The sequence below is a fragment of the Squalius cephalus genome (assembly GCF_949319135.1).
Source record: "Squalius cephalus genome assembly, chromosome: 9".
NCBI lineage: Eukaryota > Metazoa > Chordata > Actinopteri > Cypriniformes > Leuciscidae > Squalius > Squalius cephalus.
The window spans coordinates 2861699-2882823 of NC_137130.1; the positions used below are offsets into that span (position 1 = coordinate 2861699).

Below are 21125 nucleotides of genomic sequence, written 5' to 3' on the forward strand. Positions count from 1 at the left end.
AGCTCTGACTTAGCTAGTGCTAGTTGTCTAATGATAGTTTCTACGAAACAGAATTAGGCCTACATCACGTATAAGTGATGCATTAAAAATAGACTTGCAAAACTGGTTTCATGTTACAATATGAGTGGCTAGTAAACAAACTCCCAGGTCTTAAATCATACCTGACTGGCTGTAGAGTTTCAGGATCCAGCTGTTATTTCCGTGCTTTGCTAGCTCAAATTGCTCTGTAAATTGCTCAAAATACATCTGAAGTGTTTCCTTATCAACCGAAGTTAATGAAGAGGTAATTAGAAGATCTGGTATTTCTGAATCCTCCTCATTGTCTGTATTATGAACAAATGTATACATGTGACCAAAGTGTCATTGTTAATGTCATTGTCAAAGTGTCATTGTTAATTGTGAAAATCTGTGAATATTTATAAACACTAAAAGTAAAAGCATTATAGTCAAACCTTTAATTTGTGTTGCAGGCTTTCTTACTGCAGAGACCTTTGTACAATAAGGAGGAAGTGTGTGAGTATATGATATTCATCTGACCTAGTTTTAAATTACAGTAATGTGTCCCTCCTTCACTGAATTACACATTTATGGGTGGAACAAAATATCATGCCACAATATATCGCAATACAAAAATGCATCAATAAGTATCGTGGATAGTGACAATATTGTATTGTGTATAATTAACCCTGTGTGAGAATTTTTTTTACGTTTACAGAGTTTTAGTGTCAGTACTACATTAAATATATAATGTTGAATATAATGTATACTAATGCAATGGGGGAATATTTGTGGGTCCTGATAATGCCAAATGTCTGATGTTACCAGTAAAAATTTATAAATGTATCTAGTCGTGAAACAATGCAAGCATATTCGTCTAAAATAATTCTGTTTTCAGCTTCAGAATCATGAATATTGTTATTCTGGTGTCTCTATTGTCCTGTGCTTTGGGTTTCCAGCACTAAGTCCAAGACTATTCATTTACATCCACAATGCAATACCAAATTTATCATTTTAATCAACTGTGCAGTTTTAAACCTTTTATCATATGTCTTGAGAGTATCGCAATAATATCGTATCGTGAGTTCAGTATCGTGATATGTATGGAATTGTGATATGAGGGTATCGTTACACCCCTAACTGTATTTCTCTTATGTTTCTTTGATTTTTAAATCAAGATCAGGACCCATATTAAGCTGGAGTGTTGCGTAAATGTCCCGTTGCTTCCTTGTCTTTCATAAGAGGCATGAATCATGATATTTTGAAGCTTGTAGTCTAATGTGTGAGTCTAAATCGCATCATATAGCTACTGGAGTGCATCAGGGCTCAGTGCTTGGACCACTTCTCTTCTTCATCTACATGTCATCACTAGGATCTGCCATTCAGAAACATGGTTTTTCATATCATTGCTACACTAACACACTCTACCGCTCATCCCAGCTAGAATTACTATTCTATATATCTATTTAAAAAAAATAAAAAGACTAATTTCAGCACTTGCATATTGTTGCCCTATTTGGTTTGATTGCTTCTATTGCTCTGCTCACTTGTAAGTCGCTTTGGATAAAAGCGTCTGCTAAATGATTAAATGTAATGCAAATGTATTAACGATAATAATTCATAAATAATAACAGACAACAGAATCACCTGGTTTGCAGGAGCGGGCAGTGACTTAAGGAGAGCGCTTTTCTCCAGCTTGGGCTTTGGCAGAACTTGTGGTTTGATCTTTTTGCTTTTCGTGTCTTCTGGAAGTTTCACTGTCACTTCAACCGCTCCCTTAGATCTGAAATCAACTTTATGGATTCTTTTGTCAAGCACCTTCTTCAGATCTGGAAAACAGGGGAATTCTCTGTAAAACTCTTACATTTCCCAAACTATTTCAGCTCTTTTTTTAATCATGTATGTTATGTTACGTTGTGGAAGGTTTGTTTTGAGCTGGAGGCTGGAAGGTTGTTTGCGCCACTGAATAAAAAATATATAATATGTGACTTTTTATCTCACAATTCTTACTCTTTTCGAACAATTGCGTGTTTTTATCTCACAATTCTAATTTAAATTTTAGAAATTTTAAAATTACATTTTTCCTCAGAATTGCGAGTTTATATCTCCCTTTATTTAGTGGCATTCATAACAAATATAAAGAAAATCCGCTATGTAACATAAAAAAAAGAAGGAACATTCTTAATACAATCCCACAATATTTCCCCTTTTCCCTTATTGTGGTTTTGGCATAAAAAACGAGCCTACTGCAGATTATGGGAAGGACTTCCGGTTTGGGGAAGTTCCACTCATAAAGCAACAAATACTATTTATCAATTAGTTTGACTACTACAAACTACACATTTCCTTCATTTACTATTTTCAGATAGGCCTAGTCTTATGAGAATAACGTGATACTTGGTGTTTAAATGTGACATGCCAAGATCTATGGCAAGCTCTTTTCAGAAGCTGCATTCTTTCCCTCCTTCCTTATTCCGTTGTAACAACAATATAATATGCACAAATAAAATGCTTTTAGAGCGAAACTTTCGCTGATTGTTTACAGTTTAACGGAAGTTACTCACATAATTCATAATTCGTAGTCATAATTCGGGTGTAGGAAAAGTTGGATAAGTTAGGTAGGCTATGGGTAATAACAATTACAAATAATAATAATAATAATAGACTAATAATAATTATAAAGTAAAATATAATAAAAATAAGTCAACTTAATATAGAAATACATTACAAATAAATTAAAACATAAAATAAAGACATTCATATTAAGTTTATAATATTTAGTAATTCAGAATTTTCTCAGAATAGTGTATTGTAGAAAAGTCCGAATTGTTAGATAAACCATGACAATTACCTTTATTATTATTATTATTATTATTATTTCCGTGGAGGAAATAATTAAGCTTCCAGTTCAGTGAATAAGCTTCCTTTGGTATTAGTTTTGTCTCTGTGTTTTAGCTATGATGTTGCGATGACTTACCTTCTTCAGTCATATAAATCAGGAGTGCTTTTCGTTTGTCATCTTGATGTTCTCGAATCTGCTCGATTTCTCCTCCTGATCTTCTTTTATTTTTAAAATAAAGCTCAACTTTTGATTTCACACGGTCAAAATCATCCGGCAAACCCTCGAGAATCAGAGTTCTCTCTTCCATCTTTGCGCTCCAAAAGAGTTGAGAAAGTAGCCTAACTTTCTCCTAAAGTCACAAAACTGTGACAAAACACTCATACAGTAAGTGACTTTCAGGCATTGTCACACAAAGATACTCACAGCAAATAATAAATGAAGGAATCAACAAGGCGAGCCGATTCGATTCAACAGCCTACTTTCGCTTTTACTTCAGAATTCGCTCATGTGACTTCTGATCAATACGAGGCACGTTTGGGATCAGGAAGTTGGGAGGTAAATAATAAGTGTCGAATACTATTTACTGAATATAAATCTGATCATTAAGTCACTGGACAAGTTTTTGGTGGTTTGATTCGTCTTTTTACCTCAGAGACTTTCGATTTCGCTCACGTGACTTCTGGTCAATACGAGGCAAGCCAAGTTCGGAATCAGGAAGTTGGGAGGTAAATAATATGTGGTGAATAATATTCACTGAATATATATCTGATAATTTAGTCATTGGCCAAGCATTTGGTGGTTTGATTCGTCTCTTCTTTTTTATTCTTCTTTTTTTTTACCTCAGATACTTTCGAGTTCGCTTGAGACATGTCTGACAACGCTGGAGACCAAGTAAACGGCGAGGTACGTCCGTTTCACACACTTTTTAGGTTTCTATGTGAATTCAGTTTAACATTTTATAATGCTTTGGTGAAAAACTAGTCAAAAATCGTGTTTAAAACGTACAGCTTCGCAGCCTGGAAGACGAGATGATCGCTGCTGAGGCGGAGCTACTGAAATACAAGGTAAAAAAAGACACAAACATACAGAAACTATCAGGCCTATGAACAATTTATCATAAATGAACTATTTCTAACATTTGCGTTATTAATGATTCCACACAGAATCTCATTGAGTCTGCTGATAATGAAAGATCCAGATTGCTGCTGGAAAAAGCTGAAGCTGAGGACTTAAAGAGAAAAGCCGAGGCAGAACTTCAGGCATTCATGGATTCTGAAGAAAAACTATCTAACCAATTTAAGAGCGATTTTCAAGAAGTACAGGTGAATTTCGAGGCTAACCATTAACATGCAACTTTCTCAGGACTTAGGGTAACATGGGGGAAGATGCCTTCCTCAAGAACAATGTGGATTTCCTTTTAAACAAACAACATATTTAGATATAAGTTTAGCATGTGCAGTATGATGATGCATCAGACATATGAGTTATTAAAGGAAATAAAGAGAAATAGAAACATTTGCTAATTTAGCCTAGTTGTTATAGCACACAATGTCAAATATTAAAAGAGGTAAACCTGCCCCTACTCTGGATAACATTTTGCACAATGTATAAATTACTTTTGATATAATTCTTCTCATTAATATTTATATATTTTTAAAGTGTCATTAATGTAAAAATTCTAAATCAGCTATTCTATTTAAAGTTTTATTTTGACAATTTAGTTGAACAGTTGAATAACCGATGACAGACAAAGCAGAATACCAGTAAAAGAGATCTAAAAAAGGTCAAATTATATGACTTATATACAGGCATATGAATATTTACATATTTAATTGCCTATATTTTAATCGAAGATATGTCATATTAGAAACACTGTGAGATCTAATCACTCAACCTATAGGTTTTAATGAAATATGTAAATGAAGATGTCTGAAATGTACATCTAATTCATAGAAATGCTGAATAAAAACACCATTAATTACAATTGAAAAATAATATCACTAGGAACCAGCTGAGCCATTTCTGGATGACCCATCTTACCCCAAAGGCCTAATTTTATCTCTACTTCAAAATTAAAACTATAACTTTTACTCCACAGATCTATAAACATTAATATGTCCTCAAATCCCTCATTAATAAATAGACACAAAAAACTTTGACATTCAACATAATACAATGTCATAAAACACTCTTTTCCAGAGACAAAAAATTTGATCATTTACCCTCAAAACTGTTTCAGCTGACTGTATCTCACAAATGTTAATATTCAGATGAAATGTCAAAATTAAAAATAGCATAGACATTCATCAAAAGTGCTGAGATGAGATTTTGTCATCTATGGTGAGGAGAAAAAATAAAGTGGGTGGGTGGCTCATCTTACCCCGGGGGGTCATCATCCCTCATGTTACCCTACTTGCCAAGGTTCTCTCAAAGTTAGGAACCAGCGTTCTTCCAGTAACATTAACAGAACGTTCGTTCAGAGTTATCTGACCTTTAAAAATGTTATTTAAAAGTTAGCACAAAAACATTATATAATTATACATCATTTATGGAACCTTCTTTTTTTTTCTTAAACGTCTTAGTTGGACATTCGTCTAACGTTTTTTAAATGTTACTTGTTTCAGAATGTTCAGAGAACGTTTAAAAGTAACATTCCCATGGTGTGTGCAAAATTCTAAAACGAAATGTTCCTTTAACATAAGTATAACCAACAAGAAACATTTTTAAAACTGGATGTTTTGATTGTTCAGGGATCATTCAGAAATTAAGTTTTCATAGCTTTAAAGTAAACATGTGATTGTTAGCTGGGTGACCACTCTAACTGAAAGCAGCTGATGAGTATTTGTGTTTATCCTTCATCATTTCAGGATGAGATGGAGAGTCTTGATCGGGTCAATCAGGATCTGAAGAGAGAACTTGATGATTTACGAAAGAAGCTTCAATTCAAGAGGGACGAAAGTGACTCTCTGCAACGCAAATTCAAGGTTGACCTGTGTTTTATGAGTTGAGCAGTCTTTGAGTTTTAAAGGGGTGGTATAATGCCCTTTTCACAAGATGTAAAATAAGTCTCTGATGTCCCCAGAGTGTGTGTGTGAAGTTTTAGCTCAAAATACCTCACAGATATTTTTATATAGCATGTTAAAGTTGTCACTTTTTGAGGGTGAGCAAAAACGCACTGTTTTGTGTCTGTTCTTTTAAATGCAAATGAGCTGCTGCTCCCGGCACAGGGGGCGGAGCTTCAACAGCTTGCATTCACACACACATGCACTGAAAATGTCAAAAACTTTTAGCCTTTTATGTTCAAACTGGAGTCAGACAATGATGGAGAGACTCAAGAAGAGACAACATGTAGACAATGTGCACATTTATATTTACTGTTGCCCTAGATGGGATTATTTATTAAGTGATTAACATTTTAATAATTGAAAGAACCCTTTTACACTAGTGGGTTCTTCATGGAACCATTGATGCTAATAAAGAACCTTTTTTTTTTTTAGTGTAGTAATAAATGCCATGTCACATCTTTCTTTAATACATGTTTTGTGATTAAAGGGGTGGTTGATTATGATTTCACCTTTCTAACTTTAGTTAGTGTGTAATGTTAATGTTTGAGCATAAACAACATCTGCAAAGTTACAACGCTCAAAGGACTACAACAAACGGCTGGTAGAGACTACACCACATTCCTCCTGGGTTAGTGACATCACTAACCCTAAAATTTACATAAACCCCGCCCCCTGAACACGATTTATAGATTATCAAGACTATGCTAATCAATGACTAGAAGATAACTACACATAAGCTTCATAAACTCGTCAACTAACCGTTCAGAAATGTCCTGTTGCTTCTACATGTTGTCACTTCTTCTTGAGTCTCTCCATCATTGTCTGACTCCGGTTTGAACATAAAAGGCTAAAAGTTTATGAAATTTTCAGAGCATGTCTGTGTGAGTGCAAGCTGTTGAAGCTCCGCCCCCTGTGCCGGGAGCAGCAGCTCATTTGCATTTAAAGGAACAGACACAAAACGGTGCGTTTTTGCTCACCCTCAAAAAGTGACAACTTTAACATGCTATATAAAAATATCTGTGGGGTAAACTTCACACACACACTCTGGGGACATCAGAGACTTATTTTACATCTTGTGAAAAGGGCATATATGAGTTGAGCACTCTTCGAATTTTAAAGGGGTGGTATACCCCTTTAAAATTCAAAGAGTGCTCAACTCATATATGGCCTTTTCCCAAAATCTAAAGTGATTTATACGAATACATGTGTGTAACTGACCAATGACTCTTCATTCTCTCTGAATGCAGATACAAGCCAAAATCCCAGTGAAAACAGTGAAGTTTACTCGTGGTCTTGAGACGGAAGAGGGAGACGAGAGAGAGGATGTCGTGGCTTCTGTGTTCACGGTCACACAAAGACCATCGTTTCGCTTGAAGGGCGGCCAGGCTCTCATCACGTTTGAGGAGGAGAAGGGTATGGAAAAGATAAAAAATAATCATTATCTGTAAATGTTTTCTGATTTTATTTGCATTGATCCATTCATGTAAGAGCTGCAACAGAGAGATCCTGGTGTCGTGGGTTCTGCTGGATGTTTATTCATCCTGTCTTTTACCAGGAAGGTCCCATTCAAATATAAAATCTCTTCTTCCAGGGAGTCCTGGTCAAGATGGCGACATAAAGTTTCACATAAAAACACAATTTAAACAACAAATACAATACAAATATATCAAAGATTAATGAAAACGGCAACATGATTCCTTCAGTGCAGACTGTAATAGATTTTTTGGAGCATTAATAGTGGGAATTGATTCTGTAGCAATGCATTGCATATCATTACATAACCAATGTGCATAAAAAGAAAATGTTATACCCTAGGAACATTCAGATGAATACCAGTGGTTGGTCTAGTAGTGATATATTTGTTAATGAGATAGAGATGCAAGTAGGAAGTTTTTATTGCTAAAATTGCTAATTTATTGCTAACATTGCAATTTTTTTTTGTTTTTCTATGCTTTTTTTTCTTGCATAGTAAAATAAAACCTGTAGCTGCAATTTGCCTTTATGCCAAATAATTTTGTCAGATAAATTCATTAACCAAGTTTAGAGTTTTGTTCTTCCCTCGTATAAAAAATATTGGGTAAAAACAATCGAATATTTTCCTCATATTTTGATGGTTTAACTGAACTTGTAAGTCATTAATACAAATATAACTTTTGCCACTACTGTATATATGTTTCTCATAATGTGTGCACACTGTCTCTGCTTTGTGTGTTTCAGTGGCAGAGCAGATCCTCAGACTGGCGAAGTGCTCGGTGACCTGTGACAAATCCAAGATGGATGTGAAGCCATACTCTTTAACTCTGGATCCTTCTGTGAAGTTTGAGGTAGAGCGATTTGAGAGGTTTTTCATTCAATTTCATTCATTCAAAAAATTTCTTTGCCAAGTTTTTGCACGCATATTTTTAAAGTAAATTTCACATATGGAATTAAGTAAACTCTACTTAACTAAGTTAAGTGAAAGTAACAAAGAAAATAAGTAATTTTAACTTGGCTAGTAAAAGGTTGAGTAATATCTATTTAGTTGAAGTTTCCTTTGCAATACATTTCACTCAAACAATATAACATTGAATTAAACTTTTAAAGTATATGCTTTACTTAGAAACATCTAAGTAAATAATACAATAGATATTGACAGTATATCAACATTTCAGATGGTAAGTATTATGTGAACGCAGAGACCTCAATACTTGGTAGACAATACACAATGACGGGAACATTTGATGGATCGTTTTTGTGTGTGAATGTGTCATTTTGAGTAGAAAATGAACTCCAAATGTCACAAAATGGCCAATTACTAATCCTAGCAACAAAAGCAATGATAAAATATTGTAAATACAGCTGGAAAACAGTGAAAAATCAACCTCATTAATTATTCAAGGCCCAGTGCATGATGGGAACACCAGTATCAGAAAAGTTGAGTAATTTTACTTAATTTTATAACGTTGATATTTACGCTTTCATTTCTACACGCTTGAATTGAGTACTAATATAGAATTTAGTTTGTTTTTTTTATTCTTGCCTGAACTGACTTTTTAATGTAAATTACATTTGTTTTTTCTGTAGTATTTACTTCACCACAAAATCATTTTTATCAGTGTAGGGATGCATGATATATCAGCCACCATATCAGTATCGGCTGTTGATTTGTAATGTTAAAAAAAAAAAAGTGGCCGATATATTACAGCCGATAAATAATGGATTATTATGATTGGAATTGAAGGAAAATACGGTTCAGTACAACATGTGCAGTGCAAGTCTGTCATACAGGCAATAAAATTATAATAAGAACATCATTATAATTGTGTGCTTGGGAAATGGATTTTAATGATGAGACTTTAGTTTTTTTAATCAGGCTCTCAAAAATCGTATAAAAATTTGGATTTAGATTTATCAGCCAATATATCAGTTATCGGCTTTCAAATATAAAGAATTATCGATTATCGGCACTGGCCAAAATTTTCATATCCGTGCATCCCTAGTATCACAGATTTGTCTCAGAATAATGTGTTCTTTGTTGATGTGAACTGCTGTTACTTCTGTCCATGCAGGTTCATATCAAGGTATCCAAAAAGACCATCAAGTTCCGCAACGCCCCGCCCACTTTACCCGAGGAGCGAATGAGAGACCGGCTGGAGCTGTCCTTCTCTAGACCCAGTCGAGGTGGAGGTGAAGTGGAGAAACTGGAGTACAATAAGAGTAACGGCACAGGCCGCGTAACTTTCGTCAACACTGGAGGTGTGTCTTTATCCTCACATGATGTTGTTTTGATCTTCTATATTGTTATTGTGTGTTTTGTGAAAGTTTTTGTTCATCGTAGAAGTTGTGTTAGGAATGCCGTACTATACACCACACACTGCACACTTATACAGTGCTCTATGTACTAGGGGTTGAATTACCTCTGAATGTTTTTAATTGGACATTTATGGGATTAAAGTCGAGTCGAATAGTCGCAGATTATGTAAATAATGAACAAATAAGCCTGAACCTCGAGCTGAGAGTGAACGCGGGTTGTCTTGTGCACAGCACATATGACATAGATTATTTTTATCAGTTCTTTTGTCTTTGGCCCGTTATATTTCTCACAGATTTCATCTCGTTCTAAATGAGATACAGATAAAGTAGCACAGTAAAGAATACATTTATATGAATGCATTAGTGAGAGAGCGATTGCGTGAGACTATTTATGCTGCAAAATGGCTTAGAATAGTGCACAAGTATGCAAATTGGGAAGCACATACCCAGCTAACAAAAAAATATGTTATAAAAATGTTTTGCTAACATTCCTGTTAAGTTATAATATAGTTTTTAAATGTTTCCTGATCGTTCAAATGCATTGTTGTTGTTTTTTTTCATTCTTTTAAGAGCGAACGTCAAGGGAACATTCCATTTTTTAATTTTGCAAACATTCAGAGAGTGTTTACTTTGGAGAGTTCTCTGAACATTCTTGAAATTTAAAAAAAAAACTAAATTAAGCTTAAATAATGTTTTTGTGCTATTGTTTTCCGAACATTATTAAAGACCTGATTAAGTTGAACTAACATTCTATTAATGTTACTGGAAGCATTTCATAACTTTGATGAAACCTTGCCAGAACGTTCTGAGAACGATCCCTGTTAGCTGGGTAATGTATGATTTACAACTAGACTTTCACATTATTTGAAGATGTTTTTCCACAGTCCCTGAATGGGAATATCTCTAGAATGAAGGGATATCATCATTCAAACTACATTTTGAATTCCCAGTACATGTCCCATACTGATCTGCACTAACTTTTATCATAATTCAGCCACTGTAGGTTTTTCAGATGCTTCCTCTGATTTAGTCTGTTGTGTTTGTGGATGGGTGTTTCAGCTCAGTTATGAAGTTTAATATCTGTCAGTAGGCCTGTCGCGATAGTCGATAAGTCAATTAATCGCACGATAAAAAAAAATGAGCTCGATAATTTTTTCCGGCCACAATAATTCCATTTGCATGCTTGTTTGTTTTCCTCGTCTCTCTCTCTCTACCAAAGAGACTGGATGACCACTCTCGGTTCTTTAGCGTATAGGAGGAGTGAACTCTCTTCGTCTCTTGTCAGTTGCATGGTCTTTGTGTGGGGAGGCGGCGCGCGGCGCTTGTCAGTCACGTATGGGAAAGCGCCGGCGGGACTGTTTGCGGCTACTGCCGGGAGAGAGAGAAGACGCTAGTTGTGAGTTGCGACAGCGAGCCCGTTCACATGAAAATGCGTATCTATACCACGAATGTTATTTCTCGTGCCATTTATATGCCAAAAATAGTTTTTGCGTGCATATGATACGCTCTTTATGGCGTGTAATACGCACGCACTCCTCACCCCTAATCCTAACCAAGTATTTTCAGTGCGTAGCATACACGCAATAAAGTGCGTCTCCGTTTTCCCGACAGTACACAATCACTTGACAAAGTAACAGGAGTAACGAATGGTGTGATATGGCTTGTTGAGGCTTTTTTTTATTTGTTTACAAAGGTCCTAACCGGCAGTTTTGCCTGTTATGGAATGTATCACTATTTATGCCTAATGTCTAAAGCCTAATGTTTAATATTTTTTGAAGTGCAATTTTGTTTACATCCATTTTATTTATTAACAGACATTTATTTTGTTAACAGACACTAAGAGTCCATTGCTTTTATTGTTTTTGGTTGTTTTGTTCATTTTTTGGGATATTTAAAATGTTTTCCGTTTTCAATGTTGAATGTTGAAAAGGTGTACCTGCATTATTATGCCATTATAATTATATTAAATGAAAATGGTCTCAGAACGACAATATTATCGTTTATCGCGATAATTTCTTGGACAATTTATCGTCCAGCAAAATTTGTTATCGTGACAGGCCTATCTGTCAGATTCATAGTTCTTCATGACGGCCTTTCTGGTTTCACTTTCAGTTGCGGAGAATTTGGCTCTCAGAGGAAAGTTTTGTGTCGACACCGGCAGCGATGTGGTGGTTGACGTGTTTCCTCTGTATGACTACAAGCTCAAGAAATTTCAAGTATGTTTTCAACAACAGACATTCGTGTTCATTTTCCACATCAGAAACAGGTGTTCAGTGAGGAAGAGCATGCATCTGATTTATGGTGTTTGCTGTCACATTGCAGACGTACTCGGGGGCCCCGAATCGCACCGTGCTTCTGGGGGGAATTCAGGAGCTGATGGATGAAGAAGATCTTCAGGACCATCTAGAAATCCACTTCCAGAAGCCCAGCAACTATGGAGGAGAGGTTGAGAATATCAAATACGTCCCTGATGGAAAGGAGCTGACGGCTTTCTTCTGTGAGGACGGCGTTGAGAAGGCCAGCTGAGGGCCTAATGTTGTTTTCAGTACACTGCAAAAATAATGCTCTTCCTGAACAACCAGAACAAATAACTGCCAATGGGGTCAGAAAAATAAACTTAATTCAAAGGGAAAACAAGATTATTTTTCTGATGTTTATTATTAAGAATGTTGCGATATTTATCCTGGAAAACAATACTTTTTTTTTTTTTTTTTTTCAGTGTTTGCACCAACAATCAGATTTTATTTTGAATCAGTGAAGAGAAGCATTACTTATTATTTACATGTTAAGTTTGTGGGATTCTTCAGATTTTTCTTCAGATTGTACTGATTATATCAATCATATCTCCTCACTGTCTTCTTTAAAATAACATTATGACAAAACTAAGTTTCCTTAAATACGATTATGACTGGAACAGAAGGAGTTTATTAAGTAGGTTATGTGTCAAATAAATTACATCATGCATTGTAAGAGCATTGTATTTTAACTATATTAAAATAAAGTTTATTCAAAAGTTATCTACATGGGCTGCAGCATTAATGATTAACCACTAGATGTTTTGCCACTTTTGCCAATGATTTGGAATGATCAAACAATGAAGGCATCCAGCTATCTTTGGTAAGAGGATTGAACGGGTTTGATAGCTGTAAACAAAACACAAGCTTATCTGGTATTCTTTTTAATCCGTTTTTATTCGTTTTTTAGTCAGTTGTCATTAGTATTAGTTTTTGCATTTTTAAAATGTCTAGTTTTTTTATTAAGTTTTAGTTTTTAGTTTAAGTTATCTTAGTATTTCAACTTAAATGAAAATGAGAAATGTTGCCTTGGCAACTAGCTGAAATATAATACTTTTTTTTATATTTTATTTTATGTAATTGTTTTATATATATATATATATATATATATATACACTACTGGTCAAAAGTTTTAGATCTGTAAGATTTTTTATGTTTTTAAAAGAAGTATCTTCTGCTCACCAAGGCTGCATTTATTTGATAAAAAACTAAAAAGAAAAAAGTAATATTGTGAAATATTATGACAATTTAAAATGACTGTTTTCTATTTTAATATATTTTATTTTATTCCTCAAATGAAAGCTGAATTTTCAGCATCATTACTCCCGTCTTCAGTGTCACATGATCCTTCAGAAATCACTCTAATATGAGGATTTTATGCTCAAAAAACATTCATTTTTATTTTCAATGTTGAAAACAGTTGTGCACAATTTTTTTTTTTTTTAATTCTTTGATGAATGGAAAGTTCAAAAGAACAGCATTTATTTAAAATAGAATATTTTCTAACATTATAAATGTCTTTACTGTAACGTTTGATCAGTTTAACTCATCCTTGATGAATAAAAAATCCCCCAAAAATACAATTTAAATTCTTACTGACCCCAAACTTTTGAACGGTAGTGTTTAATGTTACCAAATCTTTCCATTTCAGATAAATGCTGTTCTTTTGAACTTTCTATTCATCAAAGCATCATGACACATGACACACAGCAAAAAACTGTTTTCAACATTGATAATAATCATAAATGTTTCTCGAGCATCAAATCATCATATCAGAATGATTTCTGAAGGATCATGTGACACTGAAGACTGGAGTAATGATGCTGAAAATGATGCTGAAAACACTTTAAAATATATTAAAATAGAAAACAGTCATTTTAAATTGTCATAATATTTCACAATATTACTGGTTTTTTTATTGTTTTTTATCAAAGCCTTGGTGAGCAGAAGAGACTTCTTTTAAAAACATTAAAAAATCTTACTGACCCCAAACTTTTGAACTATATATAGATATATTTCAGTTCCCTATCAGTCGGTCACTCTTGCCATACATCGGACCGACTTTGAACGGAATTATTTCATGCTCATGTAGACCTGTTTGCCTCCCCAGAGACCTCCCACTGCCAGCTGTTTTACTCCCTGACCGAGGGAACACTCGGCATGGATGCACTGGGACACAGCTTGCCTCGGGGCCTACGCAAATACGCGTTTCCCCCAGTGAGCCTACTTGCACAAACACTGTGCAAAGCTAGGCAGGATGAGGAGCAGGTCCCTATTGGCCCACCCGGACCTGGTTCCCGGATCTCATGCTCCTTCGTGACAGCCATTCCTCTGAGGAAGGACCTTCTTTGGCACCCAATGGCACCCGCATCCAGACCTCTGGAAACTCCATGTCTGGTGCCTGGACGGGACGCTGAGGTTCTAGGTGACTTACCTCCAGAGTGCTTCAGTGCGAGCACCGTCTACAAGGCGCCTTGAAGTGTAACCTGTTCGTCGAGTAGTGTTCCTCTCACCGAGAGGACCCCCGAAGATGTTCGATAGGGTCTGTGCTTTCCTTCCTGCAGCAAGGGCTGGAGCGAAGGCTGTCTCCCTCCACCCTTAAAGTACATGCTGCCGCTATGTATCACGACCACATAGATGGCAAATCAGTGGTGAAGCACGACCTGGTTGTCAGGTTCCTTAAGGGGGCGAAATCCTCCTCGATCCCCCTCCAAACCCTCTTGCAACCTTTCCCTGGTGTTCGAGCACTTCAAGATGCTCCCTTTGAGCCTCTGCAGTCAGGAGACTTAAAGCTTCTGTCCATGAAGACTTTGCTGCTGGTTGCACTGGCCTCTATCAAGAGGGTAGGGGACCTGCAGACATTTTCGGTCGACGAATCGTGCCTAGAGTTCGTGCCGGGTGACAACCACATGGTACTGAGACCCCGGCCTTGCTATGTGCCCAAGCTTCCTACCACTCCCTTCAGAGATCAGGTGGTGAACCTGCAAGCGCTGCCCCTGGAGGAGGCAGACCCAGCCCTGGCTTTGCTCTGTCTTGTCCACACTCTGCGTATGTACGTGGACCAGAGCATGTGAGCGGAGTGGAGCGGGAGCAAGCGGGGAGCGGGAGCAGGCGGATCTTGGACAGAGCGCAGAGCGGCATTTATAAAGGACGGAGCGTCGCCTTATTTCCCACTCCAATTTCGCTCAGCTCACACCACGAGTCTGAAGCATCCTCAGTCAAACCTAAACCAGGATCCATCTGTCTTGCACAGTCATCAACAGTAGACTATTTTCAGTCAAAACTCGGCTCAATAATGGAGTTCAAAAAGTAGGCTACTTCAAAAAGCAAAATGAGAAGTCATACAAGTCAGGTGAACTATTAATATAACTAACTAACAATGATAATGTGGTACAAGAAAACGAATGTGGAGACATCGTTTCAGTCAGCAAAGATTCATTTTGGAATCTCAAAAGACACATCTCTCGAAAACATGAACGTGAGCTACGCGAACACGCTGGGAAGAAAACAAAAGGTTAGCAAATTGAATACGGTAACTTGTAACAAAGTGTAAATTAAATATAGCGTAATATTCAAACAAATTCGTTTTTTCATTCAAGTAGACCTAATGGTTCGTTTTATTTAGCCGAATTTGTGTCGTCCGTAGTAATATTTATATTATTAGGCCCATTTATTCGTTTAATTTTACAGCAGTTTGTGTGTATGGAAGCCAATTTTAATTTTAATCGTGCGCGTTGCGCAAAAGTTCACTTATCAAAATTCTGGCCTTATAGTTAATTTACTTTAAAAAAATGTATGTATATTTTTGTTTATATAATTTTTATTTATATTATTAGGCCCATTTATTCGTATAATTTTACAGGACTTTTTGTGTAGGCTATATACCTTCTTACATAGGCCTGTAATTTGAAATAAAACATTTCTATTTGAAAAATGTTGTTGTTGCTCATTAGTTCTTTAGGAGGTAAGGCTGTGGTCTAAGCTAAAAGTGATATACATGTAGATTTTTTTCCTTTTTTTGGAGCGAGCGGGGGGCGATTTGAGTGGAGCGTGAAGCAAACCTTGTTGAGCGCTGAGCGATGATGAGCGGAGCGACCTGATGTAGCTTTGAGCGGGGGAGCGGAGGGGTGAACAGATTCTCACCGCTCCACTCCGCTCACATGCTCTGACGTGGACAAAACTCAAAGCCTCAGGACCTCAGACCAGCTCTTCGTCTGTTACGGAGGCCAGAAGGGAAAGGCTGTCTCCAAGCAGAGGATGGCCTACTGGATAGTGGATGCCATTGCCTTGGCTTATCAAGCTCAATGCGTGCCCTGCATGCTCACTCCACGAGAGAGGCGTTGCATCCTCCTGGGCGTTGGCACGTGGCGCCTCGCTAACAGATATCTGTAGACCAGCGGGCTGGGCGACACCTAACTCGTTCTCTAGGTTTTATAGCCTACATGTAGAGCCGGTCTCCTCCCGTGTTCTCACCCTAAACGGGGAGAAGCACTGAGAAGCCCGGCTCTGTCGGCTTGGTGCGCTTATATCGCTCCAGAGTGAAAACCTGCTGAGTCCTCCACCACCCTCGGAGCCGGACGTGGCGGAGCGTCCGGCTTCAGGCCTTTATCCGTTGAATCCCTGAGAACCGGGTCTAGGCTGGGTGCCATATGTGCGAACCTGTGGGGATCCCATATGTGTATTCTTCCACGGCTGCTCCTAAACGGAAGCCCGTGTCTTTCCCTTGGGCTAAGTCACCCTATATTTGTATGCAGTACAACCTACGGGTTAGTCCATAGGTATATCTCCACATAACTCATTCGGGGAAGAATGTGGCTTCCGGAGTGTTCTCCTTCTTGACGGAAAGGGCGTGCTTTCCCAGTGTTATCAGATAGTCTCATTGTATGGGTTGCAACGAAACAAAATTTAACTCATGTGGTGTTCAAAACCCTATAACACCTGTGGTCTTCCCGGGTCAAAATGACCCGCCTATAAAAAAATAGCTTATAAATCACTCATTATACCATATTTTCACACAATCTTGGATTCAGTCTTTTTGTCAACTTGTTCTCTTTCAATTAGGACTGGTTTTACATTTCTATTTGCATCTAATTAATCGTAGGCCTCATTTATTTGACAGTAGAGATCTAATTTTTTGAGTAAAAAAAACATTATTTTTGAATATTTTTGAATAATTTTGGAAATATTAAATGAAATCTAAAGAAAATTGGCACTGTTTATCACACTAGTCTACTTTAATTTTTCACCAGGAATTTTGTTTTGAAAAACTTTTATTTTGTACAAAATGGCACATTGTCACACTTGTGGTCTTCCCGGGTCAAAATGACCCGACTATAAAAAATAGCTTATAAATCACTCATTATACCATATTTTCACCCAATCTTGGATTCAATCTTTTTGTCAACTTGTTCTCTTTCAATTAGGACTGGTTTTATATTTCTATTTGCATCTAATTAATCGTAGGCCTCATTTATTTGACAGTAGGGATCTCATTTTTTGAGTAAAAAAAAACATTATTTTTGAATAATTTTGGAAATATTAAATGAAATCTGAAGAAAATTGGCACTGTTTATCACACTAGTCTACTTTAATATTTCACCAGGAATTTTATTTTGAAAAACTTTTATTTTGTACAAAATGGCACATTGTCACACTTGTGGTCTTCCCGGGTCAAAATGACCCGACTATAAAAAATAGCTTATAAATCACTCATTATACCATATTTTCACCCAATCTTGGATTCAATCTTTTTGTCAACTTGTTCTCTTTCAATTAGGACTGGTTTTATATTTCTATTTGCATCTAATTAATCGTAGGCCTCATTTATTTGACAGTAGGGATCTCATTTTTTGAGTAAAAAAAACATTATTTTTGAATAATTTTGGAAATATTAAATGAAATCTGAAGAAAATTGGCACTGTTTATCACACTAGTCTACTTTAATATTTCACCAGGAATTTTATTTTGAAAAACTTTTATTTTGTACAAAATGGCACATTGTCACACTTGTGGTCTTCCCGGGTCAAAATGACCCGCCTATAAAAAATAGCTTATAAATCACTCATTATACCATATTTTCACCCAATCTTGGATTCAATCTTTTTGTCAACTTGTTCTCTTTCAATTAGGACTGGTTTTATATTTCTATTTTCATCTGATTAACCATAGGCCTCATTTATTTGAGAGTAGGCATCTCATTTTTTTAATAAAAAAAAATTATTTTTGAATAATTTTGGAAATATTAAATAAAATCTGAAGAAAATTGGTACTGTTGATCACACTAGTGTACTTTAATTTTTCACCAGGAATTTTGTTTTGAAAAACTTTTATTTTGTACAAAATGGCACAGAATTACACTTGTGGTGTTCCACTGGGCCATTGAGGGCCATTGTTTCAATGGGCCATTGAAAGTGAATGGGAGAGACTGAAACATTTTCAGGAGCATGTTCATTGTTTATGTACACATATGAGCATGTGATGGATTATGGTGAGTTTGGGCTCTTTTTAATCTTAACAATCTCATGTAAATAATGATGTGCCATTTTCCACAATTTATGCATGCTTCATTGAGTTACGAGTTAAAACGCGACATAAGTGCTAGGCTACATCTATATTCAAAGCTCTGTGAGCGCCTGTGGGGGTTTGTGTGTTACAACTCCATTAGGAATATCTTTAGATCCGAGTGATGGATTGTGCTGTGTTTGGGCTCTTTTTAATTGTGATAGTCTACTGAAAATAATGATGTACATTTTTCTACGATCTGTGCATGCTTCATGAAGTTATGAGCAAAAACCAAACGTGAGAGCTTCATGAGTATATACTTGGCTAGGTGCGTCTGTGGTATTTTTTGTGTTAGAGCGCCATGAGGAATATCTTTAGATCTTGTTGATGGAATATATTGAGTTTGGGCTCTTATTAATCGTGAGCTCCTGCTGTAAATAACGATGTGTCATTTTCCATGATCGATGTATGTTTCATGAAGTTACGAGTAAAAAGGCCAAGTCTAAGCTACCTTGCTTGGCTATGTGAGTCTGTGTGTCTGTAGTATTTTTTGTGTTAGAACTCCATGAGGAATATCTTTAGTTCTGAGTGATGGATTATGTTGAGTTTGGACTCATTTTAATTGTAAGCATCTGCTGTAAATAATGATGTGTCATTTTCCACAATCGGAGCATGTTTCATGAAGTTACGAGTGGAAATGTGTCTAAACTTCCATCATCCATGTATGGTTTACACATGGGTCTCTTGAAGGGCTTCTTTTACAAAAATCTCACTCAAGTTTAGAAAAAAGCCTGAAACAATTATGCTTGCTGTATTCTACTAATTGAGACCTTTCAAATGACATATGACACAGGACTATCTGAGCTGTATGATGTATTTGACATATTGCTGAATGTAGTAAAAAAGTAGTTTATAAATTATGAATTTGTTTTTTTCTATTTATCAGCAAATAACTCAGCACTACTTAGGAGTTTATCAAACTGGCTACATTCATTGTAAGTTTCAGACTCTAAGCTTTCAAATGACACCTATTTTAAGTTGATCAAGGTAACAGTTTTGAAAAATATTATGATTATTTATTTCGCAGCTAGGTGGCGCCTGCGGGGGAACACTCTTGTTTTAGAGTGATAACTCAGCTCTCGTTAGGAGTTGATCAAAGTGATTAGATGCATTAAAAAGCTGAGATTCTAAGCTTTAAAATGATACCTATTTTGTGTTGTTCCATTCATTGTTTGCATTGGTCTCTCCCATTAACTTTCAATGGCCCATTGAAACAATGGCCCACAATGGCCCTCCTGGTGAAAAATTAAAGTACACTAGTGTGATCAACAGTGCCAATTTTCTTCAGATTTTATTTTATTTTTCCAAAAATTATTCAAAAATATTTTTTTTTTACTCAAAAAATGAGATGCCTACTCTCAGATAAATGAGGCCCACGATTAATCAGATGCAAATGGAAATACAAAACCAGTCCTAATTGAAAGAGAACAAGTTGACAAAAAGATTGAATCCAAGATTGGGTGAAAATATGGTATAATGAGTGATTTATAAGTATTTTTTATAGGCGGGTCATTTTGACCCGGGAAGACCACAAGTGTGACTATGTACCATTTTTTACAAAATAAAAGTTTTTCAAAATAAAATTCCTAGTGAAATATTAAAGTAGACTAGTGTGATAAACAGTGCCAATTTTCTTCAGATTTCATTTAATATTTCCAAAATTATTCAAAAATAATGTTTTTTTTACTCAAAAAATGAGATCCCTACTGTCAAATAAATGAGGCCTACGATTAATTCGATGCAAATAGAAATATAAAACCAGTCCTAATTGAAAGAGAACAAGTTGACAAAAAGATTGAATCCAAGATTGGGTGAAAATATGGTATAATGAGTGATTTATAAGCTATTTTTTATAGGCGGGTCATTTTGACCCGGGAAGACCACAAGTGTAACAAGGTATCAAAACCCCCGCAAAAAAAGTACGAAATTTTTCAAAAAAGATTTGAGAAGTAGTTATACCCTTTGGGAACAGAGTCACTAAGTTTCAGTCCAATGCGATAACATTAACTAGTATTTTTGGGAAAAAGAAAATCTTCTCCGGGTCAAAATGACCCGAAGACCACATGAGGGTTAAAGAAAGATTGAAATAGTATTTTCTTGTTAAAAAAAACAACAACAAAAAACAATTGTCATACTCCAATAATCTTTATTTTGGATTGGATGGATGGATAGTCAGTCCACTTTAGACATTCTACTAACTATAAGTAACTTTGCAACAACATGTCAACTAACTTTCATTAGAGTATTAGTAGAGTGTTAGGTTAGGGTCAGGGTTATTAGAATAAGTTGACGTACTTGTTGTTAGTAGAATGTCTTAATTGGACTTTATAAATAAATTGATACTATATATAATCGTATCAATCAAACTGAGATTCCCTGTTAACTCCAAAGGTTTAAAAGAGTGGTTTGGCTGCTAGTTAACATGGGTCAGTTAGATAAACATAGTTTACCCATGTTGGTAAACTGCATCTTTCTCTACTGAAAGTCATTCAGAAATAGCCACATATTCTGACAAAATACTTTTTCAAGAAACATTACTAATATTTCTACCAGAAAGACTCGGGAGAATTATTT

The 21125-nt window shown here is 35.9% G+C and overlaps 2 protein-coding genes across 5 annotated transcripts in view; one reads left to right on the plus strand and one right to left on the minus strand.

Moving 5' to 3' along the window:
* parp14rs3 (poly(ADP-ribose) polymerase family member 14-related sequence 3) overlaps positions 1-3146 on the minus strand; it is a gene marked incomplete at its 5' end in the record, with an annotated part of 33632 nt that extends 30486 nt beyond the window's left edge. The window contains 4 exons of the mRNA XM_079881924.1: positions 162-323; positions 453-489; positions 1645-1826; positions 2975-3146. Of these exons, the coding sequence (XP_079738050.1) occupies positions 162-323; positions 453-489; positions 1645-1826; positions 2975-3146 (553 nt within the window). The remainder of the gene's footprint in view (positions 1-161; positions 324-452; positions 490-1644; positions 1827-2974) is intronic.
* nmi (N-myc (and STAT) interactor) lies at positions 145-12713 on the plus strand. Of its 4 annotated transcripts, XM_079881927.1 has the most exons (13): positions 145-283; positions 471-513; positions 3336-3394; positions 3492-3564; positions 3684-3742; positions 3847-3903; positions 4003-4161; positions 5707-5823; positions 7152-7317; positions 8122-8228; positions 9453-9639; positions 11809-11912; positions 12019-12713. In XM_079881927.1, the coding sequence occupies exons 5-13, from the start codon at positions 3707-3709 to the stop codon at positions 12220-12222; spliced, it is 1137 nt and encodes a 378-aa protein (XP_079738053.1). In that variant the 5' UTR covers positions 145-283; positions 471-513; positions 3336-3394; positions 3492-3564; positions 3684-3706; the 3' UTR covers positions 12223-12713. The 4 variants fall into 4 exon arrangements, with proteins under 4 accessions (XP_079738053.1, XP_079738056.1, XP_079738054.1 ...); XM_079881928.1 differs by lacking the exons at positions 145-283; positions 471-513 and adding an exon at positions 3078-3223; XM_079881930.1 differs by lacking the exons at positions 3336-3394; positions 3492-3564.
* The last annotated feature ends 8412 nt before the right edge of the window (positions 12714-21125 follow it).